The 21,448-nt window shown below is 36.8% G+C and overlaps 1 protein-coding gene across 1 annotated transcript in view; it reads right to left on the bottom strand.

Moving 5' to 3' along the window:
• Positions 1-5,972: 5,972 nt before the first annotated feature.
• The window catches only part of UHRF2 (ubiquitin like with PHD and ring finger domains 2), a 71,858-nt gene continuing 56,382 nt past the window's right edge, over positions 5,973-21,448 (bottom strand). Inside the window, exons 10-16 of the mRNA XM_004004371.5 lie at positions 19,233-19,339; positions 15,701-15,863; positions 14,884-15,024; positions 12,992-13,085; positions 12,520-12,677; positions 7,980-8,078; positions 5,973-6,994 (exon numbers count right to left, since the gene is read on the bottom strand). Of these exons, the coding sequence (XP_004004420.1) occupies positions 6,848-6,994; positions 7,980-8,078; positions 12,520-12,677; positions 12,992-13,085; positions 14,884-15,024; positions 15,701-15,863; positions 19,233-19,339 (909 nt within the window). The 3' untranslated portion in view covers positions 5,973-6,847. The remainder of the gene's footprint in view (positions 6,995-7,979; positions 8,079-12,519; positions 12,678-12,991; positions 13,086-14,883; positions 15,025-15,700; positions 15,864-19,232; positions 19,340-21,448) is intronic.

The raw sequence follows: 21,448 nt of genomic DNA, 5'->3' as shown, positions 1-21,448 counted from the left end.
TAAGCTGGATTTAGAAAAGGCAAAGGAACCAGAGATCAAATTGCCAACAATGCTGGATCATCAAAAAAGCAAAAGTTCTAAAAAGACATCTATTTCTGCTTTATTGACTATGCTAAAGCCTTTGACTGTGTAGATCACAACAAACTGTGGAAAATTCTGAAAGAGATGGGAATACCAGACCACCTGACGTGTCTCCAGAGAAATATGTATGCAGGTCAAGCAACAGAATTGGACATGGAACAACAGACTGGTTCCAAATCCAGAAAGGAGTATGTCGAGGGTGTATATTGTCACCCTGCTTATTTAACTTATATATGCAGAGTACATCATGAGAAACGCTGGGCTGGATGAAACCACCAGCTGGAATCAAGATTTCTGGGAGAAATATCAGTAACCTCAGATATGCAGATGGCACCACCCTTATGGCAGAAAGTGAAGAAGAACTAAAGAGCCTCTTGATGAAAGTGAAAGAGGAGAGTGAAATAGTTGGCTTAAAATTCAACACTCAGAAAACTAAGATCATGGCATCTTGTCCCATCACTTCATGGGAAATAGATGGGGAAACAGTGGAAACAATGACAGACTTTATTTCTTGGGCTCCAAAATCACTGCAGATGGTGACTGCAGCCATGCAAGTAAAAATGCTTCCTCCTTGGAAGGAAAGTTATGACCAACCTAGACAGCATATTAAAAAGCAGAGACATTACTTTATCAACAAAGGTCCGTCTAGTCAAAGCTTTGGTTTTTCCAGTAGTCATGTATGGATGTGAGAGTTGGACTATAAAGAACGCTGAGAGCCGAAAAATTGATGCTTTTGAACTGTGGTGTTAGAGAAGACTCTTTAGTGTCCCTTGGAATGCAAGGACATCCAACCAGTCCATCCTAAAGGAAATCAGTCCTGAATGTTCATTGGAAGGGCTGATGCTGAAGCTGAAGCTCCAGTACTTTGGCCACCTGATGTGAAGAACTGACTCATTTGAAAAGACCCTGATGCTAGGATTGATTGAAGGCGAGAGTAGAAAGGGACGACAGAGGATGAGATGGATGGATGGCATCACCGACTCGATGGACATGAGTTTGAGCAAGCTCCAGGAGTTGGTGATGGACAGGGAAGCCTGGCATGCTGTAATCCATGGGGTTGCAAAGAGTCGGACAGGGTTGAGCAACTGAACTGAAGTTGGTGGTTTGAGTACCACACAAGATGGAATATATATAGTTCACCTTATTCCTGCTGCTAAATATAGCTAAAGACTGTGGATGAATTATATAAAGCTATCTAAAGATCCTGAAAGGTAGGGAAAAGGTGGTTACCTGTGTAGTCACTTTGGAACTTGAGGAATGACCTGGAAGTTTCCTGGGTGTTTTCTTATGCCACTTTCCTTTGTTTTTACTTTCCTTTGACTTGGGTGCAAGAAACATCTAAAACCTGAAAACATCAGTGGGTGCATATGAAGAATATTAAAAGCCTGCTCTCATAAACCAAAGGGTGGGGAAAGGGTGATATGTATGAATATACTAATTTGATTATACTTGCCCCACTCCAAGTGAACACACATTCCCCAGTCACTGGATGTGGGTAAGACTATAGGAGGAGCCCTGTGGACCTTCCTTGCCCTGTACTGAGTGACCAGCTGCAAAGAGGCAGCATCTCAGCCATCCCAACTATAGAGACTGAGGGAACATTACAGAGAGAAAGAAACTAGAGAAAGGGTTCCTTTAAATGTGTTAATGAAGTCCTGAGCATACCCTCAGCCAGACCACAAAAGAAAGTGACCACAATCAACATGGCAAAATGAACTATGAGTGGACTGCTGCCCAGATTTCAACTCAATTCAGGTAGTATCCAAGTTGAGACAGACCAGAATCCCACTGTAAAGGCCTTGAAAATTGACACTGAGCCACAAAAGTGGGGCTGAACCCCACTGAACCTGAACAGTGGGCCTTATTAAATAGGAACAAGATTCGCATAATACTCAAAATGTGTAGGATCCAAAGCAAAGTTACTCATCACATACACTTGAGTAAGAGATATACGGAAGACCCAAGCAGGAAGTCTGGAACTAAAAAATACAAAAAACTTACTGAATGGGTTCAACTGCAGCATGCAGATGACAGAGGAAATCATCAGCGGACCTAGAGATCATTAAGAATTATCTAATTTGAACGATTAGAAACTGTAAAGTGAATAAAAACAAACAGAATCGCAGAGACTTGTGGGACAATAACAAAACCAACATTCATGTCATTAAAGTTCCAAAGGAGAGAAAAAAAAGTTCAGGACTGAAATCACACTTGAAAAAATAATGGCTGGAAAGTTTTCAGATCTGACAGAAAATAAAATCTAGATTCAAGAAGCTGAATGAACCTCAAACAAGAAAAACCTAAAGAAACCCAAGCTCAGTCACATCATAATTGAATTTCTGAAAATTTAAAAGACGAAGATAAATCTTGAAAGAGGGTAGAGAAAATAATTACCAATAGGGGATGAACAATGTGTAAAAAACAGCATATTTATCAAGTATATACTTGAGTCACAGAGGCTCAAGCCTTGAGTGGAGGAGAATCCACTTTCATGCTCACCTCCTTGCTGGCTGTTGGTTGGAGACATCCGTTTCTTGCCACATAAACCTCTCTGTAAGGTAGTTTAAAACATGCCAGCCAGCTTCTCCCCTAATGAGCGAGAGGGTGCCCAAGAGGAAGCCACAGTACCTAACTTTGTAAGTAACATCCCTTCTGTTCATTACATGAACAAGATGAAAGCATTCCAGCCCACACTCACAGAGGGGAGATTACAAAGGGCATGAAGCCTAGGAGGTAGAGATCACTGGGGACCATCTTAGAGATTGCCTACCACACTATCAACCAATTTATCAATCGCTTTATCAATTTGGATATTTAGGAATTTAGTTTAAAAACAGTAGGAGTTGTAGTCCAAAAATATTAAAAACTCAAAAACTTTAGGCTCTTAAACTGTACTTCACACTCGTGTTGCATGTATATCACAAGTTGGCTGGGGACCCCACTTTGATACTTCTGGATGCTATGTGTCTCCATGGAAGGGGGAGAAAGCTCTGAAGGGCAATGAGATGATCTGCCCAGAAGTGACACACAGCACTTATGTCACAACTAACTGGTCACACAGTCCTAGCCAGCCACAAGGAGGCTGGGATATATAATCCTAACATATGCAGTTGAGCCAGAAAGAGCTGGTGGAAAGAATAGCTGGTAGTCACCACAGTCATTCTGGTCACTGAATTTTCAACCCTCTCTTGTCTCCAAAAGATACAACAAGCCCTCTATCCAGAATAGTTATAATGAAATGAAAGAACAAAATAAAGCGTTAGGATGTGGAGCAATCTGAACTCTCAATAATACAAAATGATACAAATTGCTTTAGAAACAGGTCTTCATTTTTCCTAATAATTATTAATGAAATTGATGGGTTATATGTTAAACACATATTTAATTTTGTAAGAGATGTCAAACTTTTTGAAAGATTCACGAAGTTTCACAGCAGCATGCCTTATGAGAGCAAAATCCTGAAACAACCCAAATGTTCATCAGTAGATTAATACAGATTGCAGGATACTCATATAATGGATTACTTAGCAGTATCTGCAAATTCTGGCAGTGTCCATTCTGTTTTGTCTGTTGCATTTTCCTTTCACAGTGGTTTATTTCCAAGAATTCTAAGCTCAAATTATTTTTGTACAGCAGCTTGTTCCCATTCTACCAAAACAATGTCATTTTATACTTGAGGATATACTTGTAAAACCCTTATTCTTTAATTCATTTTTTTCAATACATCATTTGGTCAGCCTGCTTAGTCCCTCGAGCTGTCTCTTGATTTCTTATGTCCAGTGACTGGTGTTTAATCTTCTTCTGCGTAGTGTCTGATTAATCCAAGTTACTAAATATCAGTTCTTTCAGAGATTTAAAACTCTTCTCACTGTGAACTGGTAGGCCATCAAGCTCAATTTCCTCAAATCAGACAGGTAGACATTCATGAGCTCTATCTTCAGAGTGTCCTGAAGAACAGGGAAAGGTTTTGTCCCTGGTACATAAAGAGAAATACACAGCGGGCAAGTCAGAGCAGATCCCCAGCCAGCTCTTATAAGCAGAATCTATACTGAATCCAAAGCTTTAAGCTTTACATAGGCAGGGCCCCCCTTATGTTAGCCAAACGCTCACAACAGGGTTGGGAGAGAGCTAATGGTGTTTTCGATTGCCAGCTCCCCAAAGACCACCTAGAACACTGAAACACACTAGCATGCACATATTTGATGACTGAACATTATTTAGAAGTAAGTTCTAAAGCTAGAGGCTCTGCCTACTCTAATTAGAAAAAAGAAAGTTCCAAAACTCTTGCCCTTATGAAAGTGGCTGAGTGCTTAGCAGACACTATAACCTACTAAATGTAACAGAATCCAGTGAAAATCTCATCTTTCAAACTTATGCCTAAGAGACAATCAAATATTATGTTCCACCTTCCTGATGGACAACTACAACACTTATGAAGAAGTCTTGCTGCTTACCTAAGCACACTTTTAAGTCTAAATCTGGTCACTCTTGAATTCTAACTACCAATTTAGGAGAAAATAGGTTAAACTGTACCACATGGTTAAAACTGGCAAAATCTATTCTGTTTGAAAGGCTTTTGACATTTCAAAATGCAAATTATAAAGGGCAAAGGAAAAAAAAAAGAGTCAGGAGATATACACAAATTAAAGATACTAAGATAGCAAGTAGTAACAATTTAAAGTCTATTTGGATCCTAATTCAAACAAACTTAAAGATCCATTTATGATATTTGAGACAAGATAAATTTGAACAAATATTTACTAGATTTGAGGATATAATTACCATTAAATTTTTTAAACTTCCTATGCTTTATGTTAAGAAAAACTTGTCTTCAAAAAAAGCTTGAGCAACATAAAATTGTTTAGCTTTGAGACATTCTTGACACTTCTGAACATGTTAAACTGTACTCAGTTTTTTATTTACAGTCTATCATTTTATAGCAAAGTTAAATAAATAGATACCATAAATGTGGGAATCCTTTATTTTCCTAATAAATGTAGTAGAACCAGTTCAAGTAGTTGAAACCGGAAGGTATTCTCCACTCTTCATGGATCAATATGGCCAACACCAGATGATGCAATTTAATGATTCATTTTCAACCTAATTCATTCAAATTAAAACGACTCCAATGTTTAAAACTAGCCCTCGCTGACAGTAGCTCCAATCACTGTGTTTGAGCTTAACTGAATGCAGGAAAAGTTCTGAAACCAGTTTGGCTTATATTCACGCGTAAGCCTATGTAGCCCAAAGTAGGCTGCCAGGTTTAGACTCAGATGGCCTGTGTACAGCACAGCTCTGTCACCCCCCTGTCCAGTGAACTTTGGCCAGTTTCTTAACCTTTTTGTGCCTTTGATATTCGTCCATAAGAAGGGGTAAGAAGTTCTGCCTATTAGGACTGCCAGTAGGATTAAGTGAGTACACATGAAAATGAACAAATGCAAAGCAAATATTCAATAAATACTGACTATATTTATGACTGTATTTAAGGGCAGGAAAACTGACTTAATATTAAAACTTTTGTGAAAATTTAGTTTTAGAAACTAGAACTGTTTTAGAATATTCTCATGTCTGTGAAACAAGTATCACTGATTATGCTAAAACTGAACATAAGACTGAGATGTTATAGATAAAATAGTCACTAGGTTCTTAATTTGAAAATTTCCCCCCATTTAGTTTAAAAAAAAAAAAAAGATCAAATTCAGGGTGAAATCTGTCCTTTAGTACTTAAGATTTCATACTAGTTCTCAATACCAAAAATCAAGAGTGAAAAATTGTGCATAATGTCTGTTTCAGTAAAAACACACACTGAAATACTCTGGAAGTGACTAATTCTTAAAGATACCAACAAATATAAGCCATACAAATGTAAAAAAGGGAAGCAAGATGAGCTATTTTTTTTCTGATCATAAAATATTTATTAAGGTATACTTTAGGGAATATAGTGAATATAAAATTTAGGATCACAATATGAAGCAATTTCAATCCTCTCAAAAAGTCAGCCCAGTCCTCAATGCTCTGCAGATGTAAAACCACTGGTGAGACTCACTAAAAGCAGTTTGACTAGTACAGAAGAGGCTTTTCATAAAATTTACAACTAGATCATCTGAATACCTCTTTTAAGTGCAAAACCACACCACATTACACTAATGCAGCAACGATGCATTCATATTGTTTTCATTAGTAGTCAACTTGCGTAAAACACCAGAAAAAAGCACAATGGAGCTCACAAAATGGGCTAAAAAATGAACCTGTTCTTGCAAAACACACACTGTAATGGAAGAAGACATTAAAAATGTATTATGCACACTACAGAAGCTGCGTTCATTCCAACAATCTCAAGTGTCACTTCCTTTTCTAAAATCAAATTACATGAACAGGCACAACTAATATTCGGGAGGCAGTGTGTAGCTAAAATTTCATTTAACTAATTTCTCAATGATTTAAAAAATCCCCATAAATCTTTTCTGTCCTGAGGTAGTTGCAAAATAAATCATAACTTGGATATCAACTAGAGCTGAGGCTTTGACTTCTTACTCATTAAAACTAGTTGTTAACTGACAAGAACTACCTTTTGATATTTAAAAGACAGTTGAGAAATGGGCCTCTTACTACACACACAAGATGATGGCTATGTAGGAAAGAGGATTAGCTGCTTCAGAACATGAGATATGGTCCACCATTGCTTCCACCCCTCCCAACCACCCCCAACCATTTTAGATTCCTTATTGTCCAAAAAGCCACGGGGAGCAACACAGTAGTAGACAGATCATCGTCCTTTGCTGTAGCCAGGGAAGAAAAGGTCAAGTAGAGTCTGCAGAACCTCATTGGGAATCATGATGTAATTCTGGCCAAGATCATGCCGGCAAGCAGGACAGGAGAACACTTGAGCCTTAAAGGAGCGCTGCAAACAATCCTAAGGCAAAACCGAAATCAAAATGAAAAGTAAACACACCCGATTTCATCTGAGGGTAAAGCATATAGAAAATACTCAACAATTTAGGCTTTTGAATAGAACTAGAAACTTACAATTTGGCAACAAGAGAAACATAAAAGATGAACAACTGTCAAGGCCTGAACCTGCAGTATGAAAATGAACTTACAGACAAGGCTTCAGTTCCACCTCTAACACACGATGTGAGACTTCAGGCAAATGACAATTTTTATATAAATTTCCTCATTCAGTGAAATGAGTGTTAGAATTCTGCATGGTTCCCACTAGCCTCACCTAGGTTGGATTTTAATCCTTATCTTTCCTGACAGGGCACTAAAGAAAAAAAAAAACAACTCAGGAATTCCCTCCTTAAAACTACATTATCTATTTTATATAATGTGTTTTCCAAAAAGATAATATTTAACTGACTCAAGGTCAGATACAAACTCTTATGTGGAAAGTCTGTTTCCATTTTACAAAAGAAACTAAACCTCAGAAGTTAGGTCAGGACATATAGCCACCAAGCAGCAGAACAAGATTCCAACCTTGGTTTGACTGAAATTCAAATTCCTTTTATACCACACTGATAAGACAATACACAACTCCTCTGGGCATGCTGCCAGACAGAATTTGTTCTAGATTCTGTTAAGTATACAGAATTATTTCAGTCTGAGACATATATAAGCCGTAATAGAAAACACCAGCAACACCTTACTTTCTTTTCCATTTCAACTCATCTTCAATAATTTCAAACATGATAGAATGTGGAGACTATATAGATTTGAACTGCTGTAGAATTAAAATATGCATCCACCACCAAGATGAAATTAAATGCTTCCTATCCAGCAAGGTTCCCTATCTATCCTGCTTCATGAAAAAAACTGCTTTTTCATGAGCTAAAAACAGGTTTGGAGGTTAGTGTGCCTCCTCGCCTAATAACGGAAAATGAGAAAGGAATTCTACTTACTTTACAGACGTTGTGGAGGCAATCTGTTGTCACAGGCTGGTAAACTAGCTCCTGGCAGCATACACACATAAAAGATTGTTCCAATTTTTTCAGAAAATTCTAAAATGGTACCCAAGCGAAAGAAAAAAAGGTTAGCATTTCATAATATATTAACAGAATTCCAAATAATTGGGGGGAAAAGTGTCTATCGCGTTTAGTATATATGCTTTCTATCAAGAAAAAACAAAATCAAGTAGTGGTAACTACAAGCAACTGTGTAATAGGAAACTGCAGAAATCTCATCCATAAGATAAACATATTAGTTTTTAAATCTTAGGATTCAGTCGCAAAGTTTGCAAAGTCAAGATACGACTTTAAAAAGAAAACCTCATATTTCAGAGTTTACTATTTTTCACTTGAAAAAAATCATGAACAACTTGTCTCAAGGTCATTATACACAGATTTTCAAAAAGCTCCATGGTATTCTAAATATATCTATATATATTCTAATATATCTATTCACCCTTTTCTCTTATAAAACTTCAGTACTTATTTTTTATGCTGAAAAAGATGAAACCACTTGGCAATAATACTCTAGTATAAAAAACCCCAAAGAATCAATGTATTTATATTCCTAGGATAATTTTCTGTGATATTTTGCCCCAATCCAAAAATCCCCTATTTTCCTATTGCTAACATTTACTCAAACTGGGATTAAATTATAGAAGGTCAAGCTTTCTCAAGCAAACATGATCAAATGAGTACTCTTTAATCTTCAAAAGCCATTATTGTGTTCTATTTTATCCAAGCTGTTTAACCTAGAAGGAAAAGTAGTTTTTTGAATAGTCACCAGGATAATCCTCCACTCAGTTATTTTTGGGTAGTGGGGGTATGTATTTTATATTTGTTTTGTTAATAGAAAAAGTAAAATCTACAAGCATTTCAGGTAAAAAAACCCAAACAAGGATTACGTTTCATATTTATATCTTGATACTAACTTATTTATAAACCTGGATTATCAAGGTCAAGTGAATTATCAATAAAGTATTATCCAACACACTAGAAGAATATACTGGTTCTGGGGAGATGTGGAAAAAACTTTTAATACCAAGTCCCTCTCTCTGTCAAACGACTTTATTTCCCCAGTACCTTCACAGTGCAATATAAGCATATGTAGCATCAACATTTTGAGTTCCTACAATGTGCTAGGTACCCATCTACAGAGAGTAGTAAAAAGGCCAAGTCGCTGTTCTCAGAGAACTTTATATTCCTTTAGGAGAGCCAATTTTTAAAAATTCAATTTCAGATAGTCATAACTGAGGAAACAAAGCAAATTAAAGCAACAGGGTAAAGAGGGTCTATTTTAGAAAAGATAGCTAGGGAAGCCCTGTTTGGGGAGTGCAGTACTTAGTAGAGAGTTACAGGATATGAAGGAATGAGCTACATGAAGATACAGAGAGGAGAATGCCAGTCAGAGAGACAGCGTCTGTGTAAAGGTCCAGGAATAGGAACAGGCTCAGTGTGTTTAAATAGCACAAATGTCACTATGGCTGAAGCAGTTTTGGGGGGAAGAGTGGCCAAGAGGGGAATGCAGAGGTTGGTAGGGATGCCAGATCAGGTAAGGCCTTGGGAAGGTGTTTGGATATAAATGTACATATGTAATATATGCACTTATTTAAAAGTCACAGCTGGCTAAAATCTGATTTGTTGTTCTTGGTTTATCTGAAAAGAATGGGCATGAAGCCTATGCAGGGTAACCACTAGCGGCAAGGTTACAGCCACCTGACCTAGGTATGTAAGATCCTGCCACCAGAGGGCAGGGTTTTATTGCTGGTTTGAGAACTGTCAAGTGGTGACTTTCACAAAAAAGTTACATTAAAAGAAGAGATTGAAAAGTATACCTGATTTGCACATATCTATCAAGTCTTGCAGGATTTGATGACTTTGATTTTTTTTAATTGATAAACATGATATATCAAAAGCCTCAGACTGAAGTTTAATACATATGTTCCACCCAGACAACAAATGTGCAAAAGAGAACTTTCATGTGCACCCAGATGTCATCCTTCACTTGTATCTGCTACTCTGTCTTCTGCCCATTCACAGCTGGGACTCATCTGAGTTACCACTAACCCAGCTGTATCCTCTCCACCCAGAAAATTAGACCATAATCAACAACTGCTTGTTGTTTCTTATTTGCTCTAAGTGAAAATGACTCTCACATACCAGAGTCAAGACTCTATATGCCTGAGTCTCTAGGCTAAAAAGTAAGTCAACACTTCTCACAGAGCTAACTCACTTTTCTCTATCCTCCAAACATAAGTCTCATTCTACCCAAGGACAACCCCAAATATCATGTTTATAGATGAAACAAACAAAGAAAACGGGTATTCCATAAATCTCCTTCACTCCAAATCGTGAACTTTCAGATTCAAGCTGGTTTTAGAAAAGGCAGAGGAACCAGAGATCAAATTGCCATCTGCTGGATCATCGAAAAAGCAAGAGAGTTCCAGAAAAACATCAATTTCTGCTTTATTGACTATGCCAAAGCCTTTGACTGTGTGGATCACAATAAACTATGGAAAATTCTGTAAGAGATGGGAATACCAGACCACCTGACCTGCCTCTTGAGAAACCTATATGCAGGTCAGGAAGCAACAGTTAGAACTGGACATGGAACAACAGACTGGTTCCAAACAGGAAAAGGAGTACGTCAAGGCTATATATTGTCACCCTGCTTATTTAACTTCTATGCAGAGTACTTCATGAGAAACACTGGGCTGGAAGAAGCACAGCTGGAATCAAGATTACCAGGAGAAATATCAATAACCTCAGATATGCAGATGACACCACCCTTATGGCAGAAAGCGAAAACGAACTAAAAAGCCTCTTGACGAAAGTGAAAGAGGAGAGTGAAAAAGTTGGCTTAAAGCACAATATTCAGAAAACTAAGATCATGGCATCTGAAGTTATTTGCCATAACTTCATGGCAAACAGATGGGGAAACAATGGAAGACTATTTTTCTGGGCTCCAAAATCACTGCAGATGGTGATTGCAGTCGTGAAATTAAAAGACACTTACTCCTTGGAAGGAAAGTTATGACCAAGCTAGACAGCATATTAAAAAGCAGAGACATTACTTTATCAACAAAGGTCCGTCTAGTCAAGGCTATGGTTTTTCGAGTGGTCATGTATGGATGTGAAAGTTGGACTGTGAAGAAAGGTGAGCACCGAAGAACTGATGCTTTTGATCTGTGGTGTTGGAGAAGACTGTTGAGAGTCCGCTGGACTGCAAGGAGATCCAACCAGTCCATCCTAAAGGAGATCAGTCCTGGGTATTCATTAGAAGGACTGATGTTGAAGCTGAAACTCCAATACTTTGGCTATCTGATGCAAAGAGCTTACTCATTTGAAAAGACCCTGATGCTGGGAAAGACTGAGGACAGGAGGAGAAGGGGACGACAGAGGATGAGATGGTTGATGGCACCACCAACTCAATGGACATGAGTTTGGGTAGGCTCCGGGGGCTGGTGATGGACAGGGAGGCCTGGCGTGCTACGGTTCATGAGGTCGCAAAAAGTCAGACATGACTGAGTGACTGAACTGAACTGATTCATTCCTTAGTCTAAAAATTGTATCAGGAAGATTTTTCCATAATGATGACTAAAAGCAACACAAAAACTATGAGAGTTTCCTCTAAATCCACATAAGAGGCGCATATAAGATATGCATTAACCCCATTTCAAACACACAGAAGTTCTGGCCAATGCCCTCAGAAAATGAAGAGAACATAGGAAGGAAGAAACTACGCAAAGGTGATCAAATGGAATTTCAAGAGAGGTTACTAGAGTCTGCCCACGACAGCTGCACATCACACACTTTGAAGGAAAGAAAACAGAAGAGTAATGCACTACACTTGACAAAGGTCTAATATCTAAGAAAACTGAAGAATCAAATTTATAAGTAAACTGAGAGACAAAAGCAAGTGAGCCACGAATGAATAGACATTTACATCTGGAACTTTGCCTTTTGGGATTTGATAATAAAAATTCATTGCAAAACACAGCTTAACACAAAACCCAGACATCAGTTAAACTTGAAACTCCTTTTCACTTTAAAATGTTATGATTATCAAAGAAAACAAAAAAATAAAAAACATAGGAAATACTTATATGCTGGTTTTTATTTTACTCCTAGGCTAAACATATGAGCATTGAAAATTGTGCTGAACTGCTTAAAATTTATTCTATCAGGTAACTTGGAACAAAACTTTCCTGATGAGTTTTAGATTAAATTGAATGTGTTCCACAACTGAAAATTCTCCCTATGAAAAGTACCTCATACAGTTTAAGCACAAAGTAGTCAAAAAACCAACATCTAAGAGGCCTAAAATCAACTTAAAAGCATTTGAGTGCTGCCTCATTTCTGAAAGGAGCAATTGAATGAGAAGCCTGGATAAAAGGATCAAGTTTTAACTGCCTTGTGAAAATGATAATTCATAGGGAAATTATTTTTCATCATTTATTAATATTAGAAACTCTTTTAAAAAATCTTTACATACTGGTCCTTCCACAAGAGATGCAAGAACTTCATCCCATAGCTTCTGGTTTTGATGATCTTCTCTGATTAGATGTTGCTGCTGAGGGGTTAGTTGGAAAGCCTCAACTGCTTCTGCTGAATCTGCTGGTTTGAGGACTTTGGAGGCACTTGGACAATCATCTAGATTTATTTAAAAATATATCAGCAGACTACAAGTGGTTCTAAGCAGATGAGTTAACCGGCACCAATTATGCTTAACATGAAGATAACAAGCATAAAGCAGCATCTAACTTTCCCACAGTTTAGGATACTTTGCTGTTTAGGCTCTGACAGTTTTCAAATACACAAATATCCCACCCCACTCCATCTCCACCATACACATACACACACCCCCCTTTTTCTTTTAATTTCTTATGAGTTTTCTGCTTACTCTTAGTATTTCCCTTTATTAAAAACTAAGTTATTTGTATTTACATCCTTAGATCATTACCTACCATCTGCAGATGGCCTTTTTGAGGTTCCTCTGGCCTTCTTTGACTGTCCTTTGGTCTTCTTCCCTTCCTTATCAGAAGGGTAACCTACTGGATACTGATGAGGGGAAAAAGTGCAATGTAGATTTAACCTTCATAGAGAAGAGAGGTTAAAGGGGAATGGGGAGGAATCTATACTTTCCCTAAATTAAAAGGATTTATATAAAGGACATAGACATTGAAAGAAACAGAATTCAAAGGACAAAAGATTATTAAAAATCCCCCAATTCAGTGTAAGAAGATAGTTTTGACTGTTGAGATACTCCATTTTATAACATCATGATCTTAGTTTCAGACTGAAAAGAGAAAAGAACAGTCTACAAGTTGTGACTAGGTGGCTTAAAAAGTTTGAAGAAGAAAGTAGAATTAGATAGAAAGGTAAGTCTCTGTCTCCTAAAATTAACAGGCAGATACGGTAAGGCAGGAGAGCTTTTAGAAGACCTAAAGCCACTACACTACTGAATCCTTTATCAACTAAAAGGTAAGACTTTTAAGGAATAAATTCTTACCGATTACCCTGTGTTTTATTAGCTATACATTTTTTTGGACATGCTTTGTGATAACACTCATATTTAAAGCTCAAAATGTTACAAGTCTCAATAATATTAACTCATCATAGCTGATTGGCTTACATGCTTCTTTCTGTTCAACTGTTTCACATTTAACCTATCTAGAATACTGCTCTGCTGAACAGTAGACCTGAAAAAAAAAATCTTTTGAAAATGGATTTAACAATAGGTTTTAAAAATATTTAGTTATAAAAGGAATGATTTTGGCAGTTATTTTAGCAGCTGACAGATCTCATTTAAACAATTCCATGAGTTTAAAAAGAAAAACAAAAACAAAAACCAAAAAAACAGACTTGCACTAGAAGAGACACACTCACCTGCCTGGGTGGTCAGACACTTGCCCATAGTTCAGCCCCTACACATGCAGTGTGGGCAGAGCCAGGGGAAATGACAAAGCTGGTAGTCTTTACGAGAAGCACAGTGATGGGGAATGATGGAGGATAAACTCAAACCATGCTCTGAAGTCAGTGTCAGGGACAAAGTCTAGGGTGTATAGGCAGTGGAGGGGGAATGTAGCCATACCATCCATTATGCACACAAAACTAACAAAGTCTTACATGGGTTAACAGCTAAGCATGGGCAAAGAGAAAAAAAAAAGGCAAAGCACTAAAGGTGGTGACAGGACAAGGAAGCAGCTTGGAGGGGGAAGAGAGAAAAGGGGTGAGGAAAAGTGAGAAGGGTAGAAAGCAGACCACTCTTATAAGCCACCTCCCCCCTTCCCCTACCAGAGACACACCCCCTGTGCCCTCTAGGATAAAACTTCCCTTCTCAAGGCCTCCTATACCTCAATTTCAGGTATCCCTTTCCCTCATACTTAAAAGTCCAGAGTGAATTGGAAATACAGTTGACCCTTGAACAATGCAGGAAGTTAGGGTGGGGCCAATTGTACAGAAGTCAAAAATTCCTGAGTAACTTATGGTTGGCCTTCTGCATCTGGGGATTTAACCAACTGCAGAAATGTACTGCAATATTTGCTACTGAAAAAAAAAAATCCGTGTGTAAGTGGACCCATGTAGTTCAAGCCTGTGGTGTTCAAGGGTCAAATGTATTTTACTTTTCATTGTCAAGCCCAGTTTTCCCCAAGCATAATTCTTGGTCTTAGGGCAGTTTGACACCTAGGAGGCTGCTTTTTTACTTCTTTTCCTTTCCTATACTTGTGTGATCTCATTCCTCACCCCTTACAGTCCACTGATCAACTGCTGTGGGTTATATCCAGTGTTAAGGCACACAGCACACAGGCATACATTTTTATGAGCACACATGTAGCCTAGACAAATGTAATCTAACCTGTAAACGAAGACATAGTCTCCTTGACCGTTCTATTCCTTCTGAGGTCCAAGGAGCAGGTTCAACATCATCTCTCCTTAAAAGATAGCGCCAAACCAAGAATCCATGGCTTGATGAAATCTCTGGCCAGTATTTCACCACCTAAATCATAATATTTCAGCTAGTATGAGATGTACGGTTTAGACTTATTCAAAATGTCATGTTAGTGTTTTAAGTAAACTTGGCAGAACTAAATGCAACTTTGAAAAAAACTGGCTTTGCTGGAATAGTAAGAAGTATGCACTAAAATATTGTTTTGACTTTATTTCCTAATTATGATAATTCCCATAAGGACAGACTGCTACAAATTTCAAGTTGTAGCAAGATTATGTTCATTAATATAATTTTACATAGTAGATTAAAATGGTGGCAGTAGATGCCTTCATTTTTAAAACAAAGAATGCATCCTATTTTAAAATTATAATGTGTTCTACTTTGAAAAATCTATTACAGTTAAAATCATTCTGGAAGATATAAGAATCCAATATTTACAACGGCCAAGTTATTTGAACAGTTTTATCATAAGAGATATCACTTATAAAAAAGCTTAACCCCAAATATAACTCTGCCTTTAGGAACTTCAAGTAAGTCTTAAAAGACAAGTATCAAAATTAAGAGCTCGTTTTTTGCATGTTTTATTTCTAGAAAAAGTAGAAAGACCAACTAAGAAGGTCTATTGTTTCCTTTAGCCCACCCACAGTAGAGCAGTTCCCTGTGGCAACCCTGTCTTGAAAGCCCAGGAAGAATGACTAACAAGATGTCATGCCAGATAGAGCACCTTATAAATGCCATCATATCTGTTGCCTTCTTCAGGAGCATATTTGCTGATCTTCCTCCCTTTAAAACTGCGTATCACTCTGACTGGCTTACCAGCTCTCCAATTCCGAGACTCTGCTCCAATTTTATCATCCAATGGAGCATCACAGTTTAGGGCCAATGCCCTAAAAAATAAAACAAAGTCTTTATACCAAGTAATCTTTCTTGAAGTATATAATCACATCATTAGCTAACTTAAAAGGTGAATTATGCCTTACCTGATGGTTAAGATTCTATGATTCTTTCCATATTATTCCAGATAATAGGATTATGCTTTCCCCCACCAGCAGAGAAGACAAATCAGTTTTCTGATGTCACCCCCAAGCCAGGGGATTGGTTCTCAGATAGCCTGTAGGGTTCTTCTGAAAGTAATAACATCTGTGCCACGTATAATAGAAAACAACTAGAAATACATGGAATTTTCTTTAAATAACGTTGTTGAGGGAAGGGAGAAAGTTGGAAAACTAAAGCAAGTTGACTGCTGTAATCATTATTTTTGATAAGGGAATAAGGTTAAATTGTTGGAATAATGTAAAAAGAAATCCAGAAAAATAAATTTGTCTGCAAGGTACAAATGACCTTTCTTGGTCTACTTTCCATATTCCAGACAGAGATTCCTTAAAGTTTACAAGATAATAAAGAACAAGTTTAACATGAAGATATCCTTTAAAGATTTCCAGTAAAAAGATAAGTTTAAATAAAACTGAAGCATTCAAATACTTGTGCTAAATCATGACAATAAAGATTTTTGGCTGCTCAAGATCACTACATTTTACTGATGACACATGAACAAGGAGGAACACTGAGCTGGAAGCAGCACTTGATTTAGCTGAACCTTCCTTAGTATGTGTACTCATCGCGTAGTAACTAATCAGTAAGGTTATTAGATGTTAGAAAACTTTCCTGGGGAAACATAGTCCTACCCTCCAAAAGACAAATTAGAACTATTTAAAGTTAGTATTTTTCCTCTAAGATTGTGGTAGCCAACCTATCTGGCACTAGAGACCTGTTTCATGGGACACAATTTTCCCGTGGAATGGGGGTGGGGGAGGATAGTTTCAGGATGATTCAAGCATATTCCATTTATTGCACACTTTATTTCTATTATTATCACATCAACTCCACGTTCAGATCATCAGGCATGAGATCCGTGAGGTTGAGGATTCCTTCTGTAAGACACCTGTATCCTACCTTAAGTGGAAAGAATCCACTGAGAACATTTAAGGTTAAAAAATAAATATACAGACACCCTCCCCTGAAATCTGGTAAAATCAGATATGAACAAAATACTTTTTTCCAGGGTACAGTTCTTTTTATGCAGGCTCAAAAAAAAAAAATTAAGACTAAATGACTATTCTATTATAATCTCTATCACAGTTAAAGTAAATGAACTTAAGTGTTCTGTTGTAAAAATTTTTTTTAGGTTTCATTAAAGCTCATCAAGTTATCTTTTTTTGGTTAAAATCTCAAATGGGAAATGCATTAAAACCCTGTCAGGTAGAAGAAGCTGTAGCCATCAATGCCAGCGTTGGTATTATTTATGGAATATCTACTGAGATACACATACTTTATCCCCTAAAAGAACTGAGACAGAGATATGTACTATCTTCCTGTTAATGAGTAGAATGCTTTGGTGCCACAGGTACCTTTCGTCATAATGACTGCCACCACTAATTGGCATTATTAACTCACTTCCAGTTTCATGTAAGTGTGCAGTCTGCTCAAGTCTGTGTAAAGAGTTCAAGAGGATGAAACTAGGCAAAACAAAAGGCTTTTCCATTACTCTGTCCACAGCTCAATCAGTTGCCTCTAATTGTCCCGATAAAGGATGGTCAGGTAACCTGCTGCCCTTTTCAGTTTCATAAAGTGTTAAGAGCTGAGAAGAAATAGGAACAAACTTCTTAAAAGCAAGGAGCAAGTATCAAACTACCTCTCAGTAGAGAAGCAAAAAGGAATTAGAACACATACACTCCAGGAAAGAATATACTATGAGTCAAAGCTAAGGGTCTTTTACTTCAGTTTTCATGTTTATAGTAAGACACATAGGTATCTTTGCTGAAGATGTCTTTACAATCACAAGGTGTATGCACAGCTCAGTGTATAAATTAACTGAAGGAATGTTAGCATCTCTGTGATAAGTTAATCCTGAGTTTTTCTGAGTTACTATTTCATTTTCACTACCTTCCTTATTAATATAGACATTTTTACTGTTAATTATTTTCTGAGATTGTCACATACGATAAACAGGGTATACTTATTAGATTTTTCCAAGCTTGAAAAGAAACTCTCATGTACAAGTGCAGGTAGTTACAAAGGAAGTTTCATTCAAGTCAAATAATCTTATTATTTAAAAAAATATATAATTTTCAGATTTGACATAAAAAAGCCCTTTTGCAAATTCAAGATACATTGACAATACACATCAAAATATTTCTAATTCTTTTTAAGATCATTCCTCCTAAAGAATTGCTTCCTTATTAGAAAAAGACTGCATAGGGACTAGACTTCTGCCTCAACAATGTTTTCACCAGCAAATCTGACCTGTCTCCTCTGCTGGTTCAATATAATAATCCTACTGTCAGAAATAATATAGAAGGAAGACATAAAACAGATTCTATATAACTTGGTATACAACAAAAGTCTCGAAACCACAAAGTATATTCTTTACACAGTAATCAGAAATTAAGGGCACACTACTTAAAACAGTGATTTAGATTCAGGAAAGCAAAACTCACTTTTATTCCACAAAATATTAATAATAAAATACAAAAAATTTCAACTTTATCATTGCAAAATTATCACTATGAGAAGTTACAATGTGCTATCTGATGGTTTGGGTCACAATCTATTTCTGGTGCTAGCATGCATTTACAAAATAAAACATTTGAAGTTAAAACTTTGTATTCCCATGGAAGCTGGAATATCATAAATACTTCTATACGATAAAGTTAGAACAAGGTGGCCCTTTCGTGACGATTTTGTTTAGACATTTAAAAGACAAATTCTAAAAGCACCTTGTGCTTAACCTTAACCTTCTGATTAAGTTATCTGATGTTTCATGCACATAAATGTGGCTCCCAAACATAACCCTATTTCACATTAGTCTCTTCTAATAAGAAGTCTGTCACTTTAAAAGGTAAATTTGTGTTTAGTAGAACAAAATTTGACCTACGTGGTAGTAGGCAAGCCATCTTGTCCTTAATTTCACTTAAATTATATAGGTTTCTTTTCTTCAAAGTTTTCAACACGTTTCCAAATGCAAAGCACACGTATTAAGACTGGGAATTACGTCATTTAAAAAAGAATAATACTAAAAATTAGTTAGAAAGTATTTATATACTAATCAGGTAATCAGATTTTTATTTTAGCTATATTAACTTACACTTTAGGATTCTTCTCTACAGTGTAAGTTATAGATTATGTCCTATAGTCCAACTGTTAATACAAAGCCCAAATTCTAAACAGTTTTCATAAACTCCAACAATAAAGAGTACCTGTTCATGTTTGTTAATGTTTGATCAGCCGACGGTGCACCAATTCTTTTATTACCAGCAAGATTTTTACCACCACTCCCAGTGTAAGTGAATTCATCACCTCGGTCCTGCAGAAGAGCATTTTTGGCATTAAACATCTAAATCTAGGTATGATTTCACCAATTCTTATTTCATAGCCAGAACTTTGGTTAGGCTGCTATAAGCTGACATGTTCTCTCAAGGTATCTACCAAAATAAGGGAAAATTCAAATATAGTCTTGTGTGTAATATACCTTCAAGCTGTATCACTTTATCTAAAGATTTCATTTTAATATTATAGCTTTCAACACCTCCAGGCATAACTATTCTTGTGATATACAAATAATCTATAGAATGTTACAAAATAAGGTCTTATAGGTTGGGAATATTAATTCAATGTTATTAAAATAATTAAATCAATACTATGTTCGTAGGTTCTTTACAGGGCATCATTTTAATAAATATTCCAAAACTGATTTCTCAACAGCAATCTATACCATATCCAAGTTTGCTGATAACTTTCAAATTTATAATCCTCATAGCATTTTAAGTTCCTCACATTTCAAAATCTATGGGTTTACCCAAGTTATATTTGGGTAAGACAACTGCATATAATTAAGAAGAAAGTTACAAAAGAATTTAACTACAAATTTATATCGTTAAGTTTCTATTCAGTACTTAAACTAAGAAAACCATCAGTATGTAAATGACTTCTACTAACACTATCTTAATAGTGGTTCTTCAATGCAAGATTATTTTGATTCAGACTGAATATAATGATGTTTTACTTCATTCTTGCTTGTAATAAAGGTTTTTCATCTAATTTTTCCTTTGGACTAAGAATCAGAAGTAAAATTTCATGATTTTAAGTGTTTTTAAATGTCTTAAAACTTTTGTGACCCTTTGCAGATCCAAACTGAGGTTTGGGTTAAACACTGTTGATTCAACACTGAGGTTTATATTTTAAGGAATAAGGCATTAAGGAATTCATCTTCAGTGTACACATCATTTGAAGAAAGTCTAATAAAAAGTACATATTAAAAAGTCCAGAATACTTCTTAAATTGATCAGATACGGTCTTCCAGATGGTATCTGGATTGACTTCACAATGGCAGTTTGGCAGGTTTTTTTTCCCTCCCCATTTTTTTGAGGGGTGAGCAGTTTCTTAAAGAACTAATCATGCAGCGGAGAAGGCAATGGCACCCTACTCCAGTACTCTTGCCTGGAAAATCCATTGGACAAAGGAGCCTGGTAGGCTGCAGTCCATGAGGTCACTAAGAGTCGGACATGACTGAGTGACTTCACTTTCACTTTTCACTTTCATGCGTTGGAGAAGGAAATGGCAACCCACTCCAGTGTTCTTGCCTGGAGAATCCCAGGGACGGGGGAGCCTGGTGGGCTGCCATCTATGGGGTCGCACAGAGTCGGACACAACTGAAGCGACTTAGCAGCAGCAGTAGCAACAATCATGCAACTACCATACAACCCAGCAATTACACTTCTGGTCATTTATCCCAAAGAAACAAACACTCATATTTATACACACAAAACCCCCTGTATACAAATGTTTACTGCAGCATTATTTGCTGCAATGAGTGAATGGTTACACTGTGATACACCTATATCAATGGAACACTACTGAGCAATAGAAAGGAATGAACTATTGACACATGCCACAGTGAGGATTATGCTGACTGAATAAAGCCAATCCCAAAGATTATACACTATAAAATTCCATTTATAAAAAATTTTTAAGTGACAAAAATTATAGAAATGGACAACAAATTAGTGGTTATCTAGAGTTAATGGGTATTGGGGAAGCAGAGATAGTATGGTGGCTAAAAAAGGGCAATGTGAGGGACCCTTGCAGTAAGGAAAATGTTCAGTGTCCTGAATGTATAGCAGTGTCAGTATCCTGGTTGTGATATTGGGCTATAGTTTTGTAAGATGTTACCGTTGGCTGAGATTGAGTAAAGGGCACAGACATTTCTGTATTATTTCTAATAACTGTCAATCTACAATTATCCCCAAAATAAAATGAGCTCTAAAGAAAATGTGACTATTTTCATTGCAGTAATCAGCACATGCAATGATTAAAGACGCTGACTGATTTACTATGTTACTTGTACAGAACTGACCACTTCAACACAAAAGTCATGCTATAAGAGATGGGATTTATCCTGGACAAAGCTTCTGTA

The sequence above is a fragment of the Ovis aries genome, chromosome 2 (assembly GCF_016772045.2).
Source record: "Ovis aries strain OAR_USU_Benz2616 breed Rambouillet chromosome 2, ARS-UI_Ramb_v3.0, whole genome shotgun sequence".
NCBI classification, from domain to species: domain Eukaryota; kingdom Metazoa; phylum Chordata; class Mammalia; order Artiodactyla; family Bovidae; genus Ovis; species Ovis aries.
This window is presented reverse-complemented; position numbering and strand designations above follow the sequence as displayed.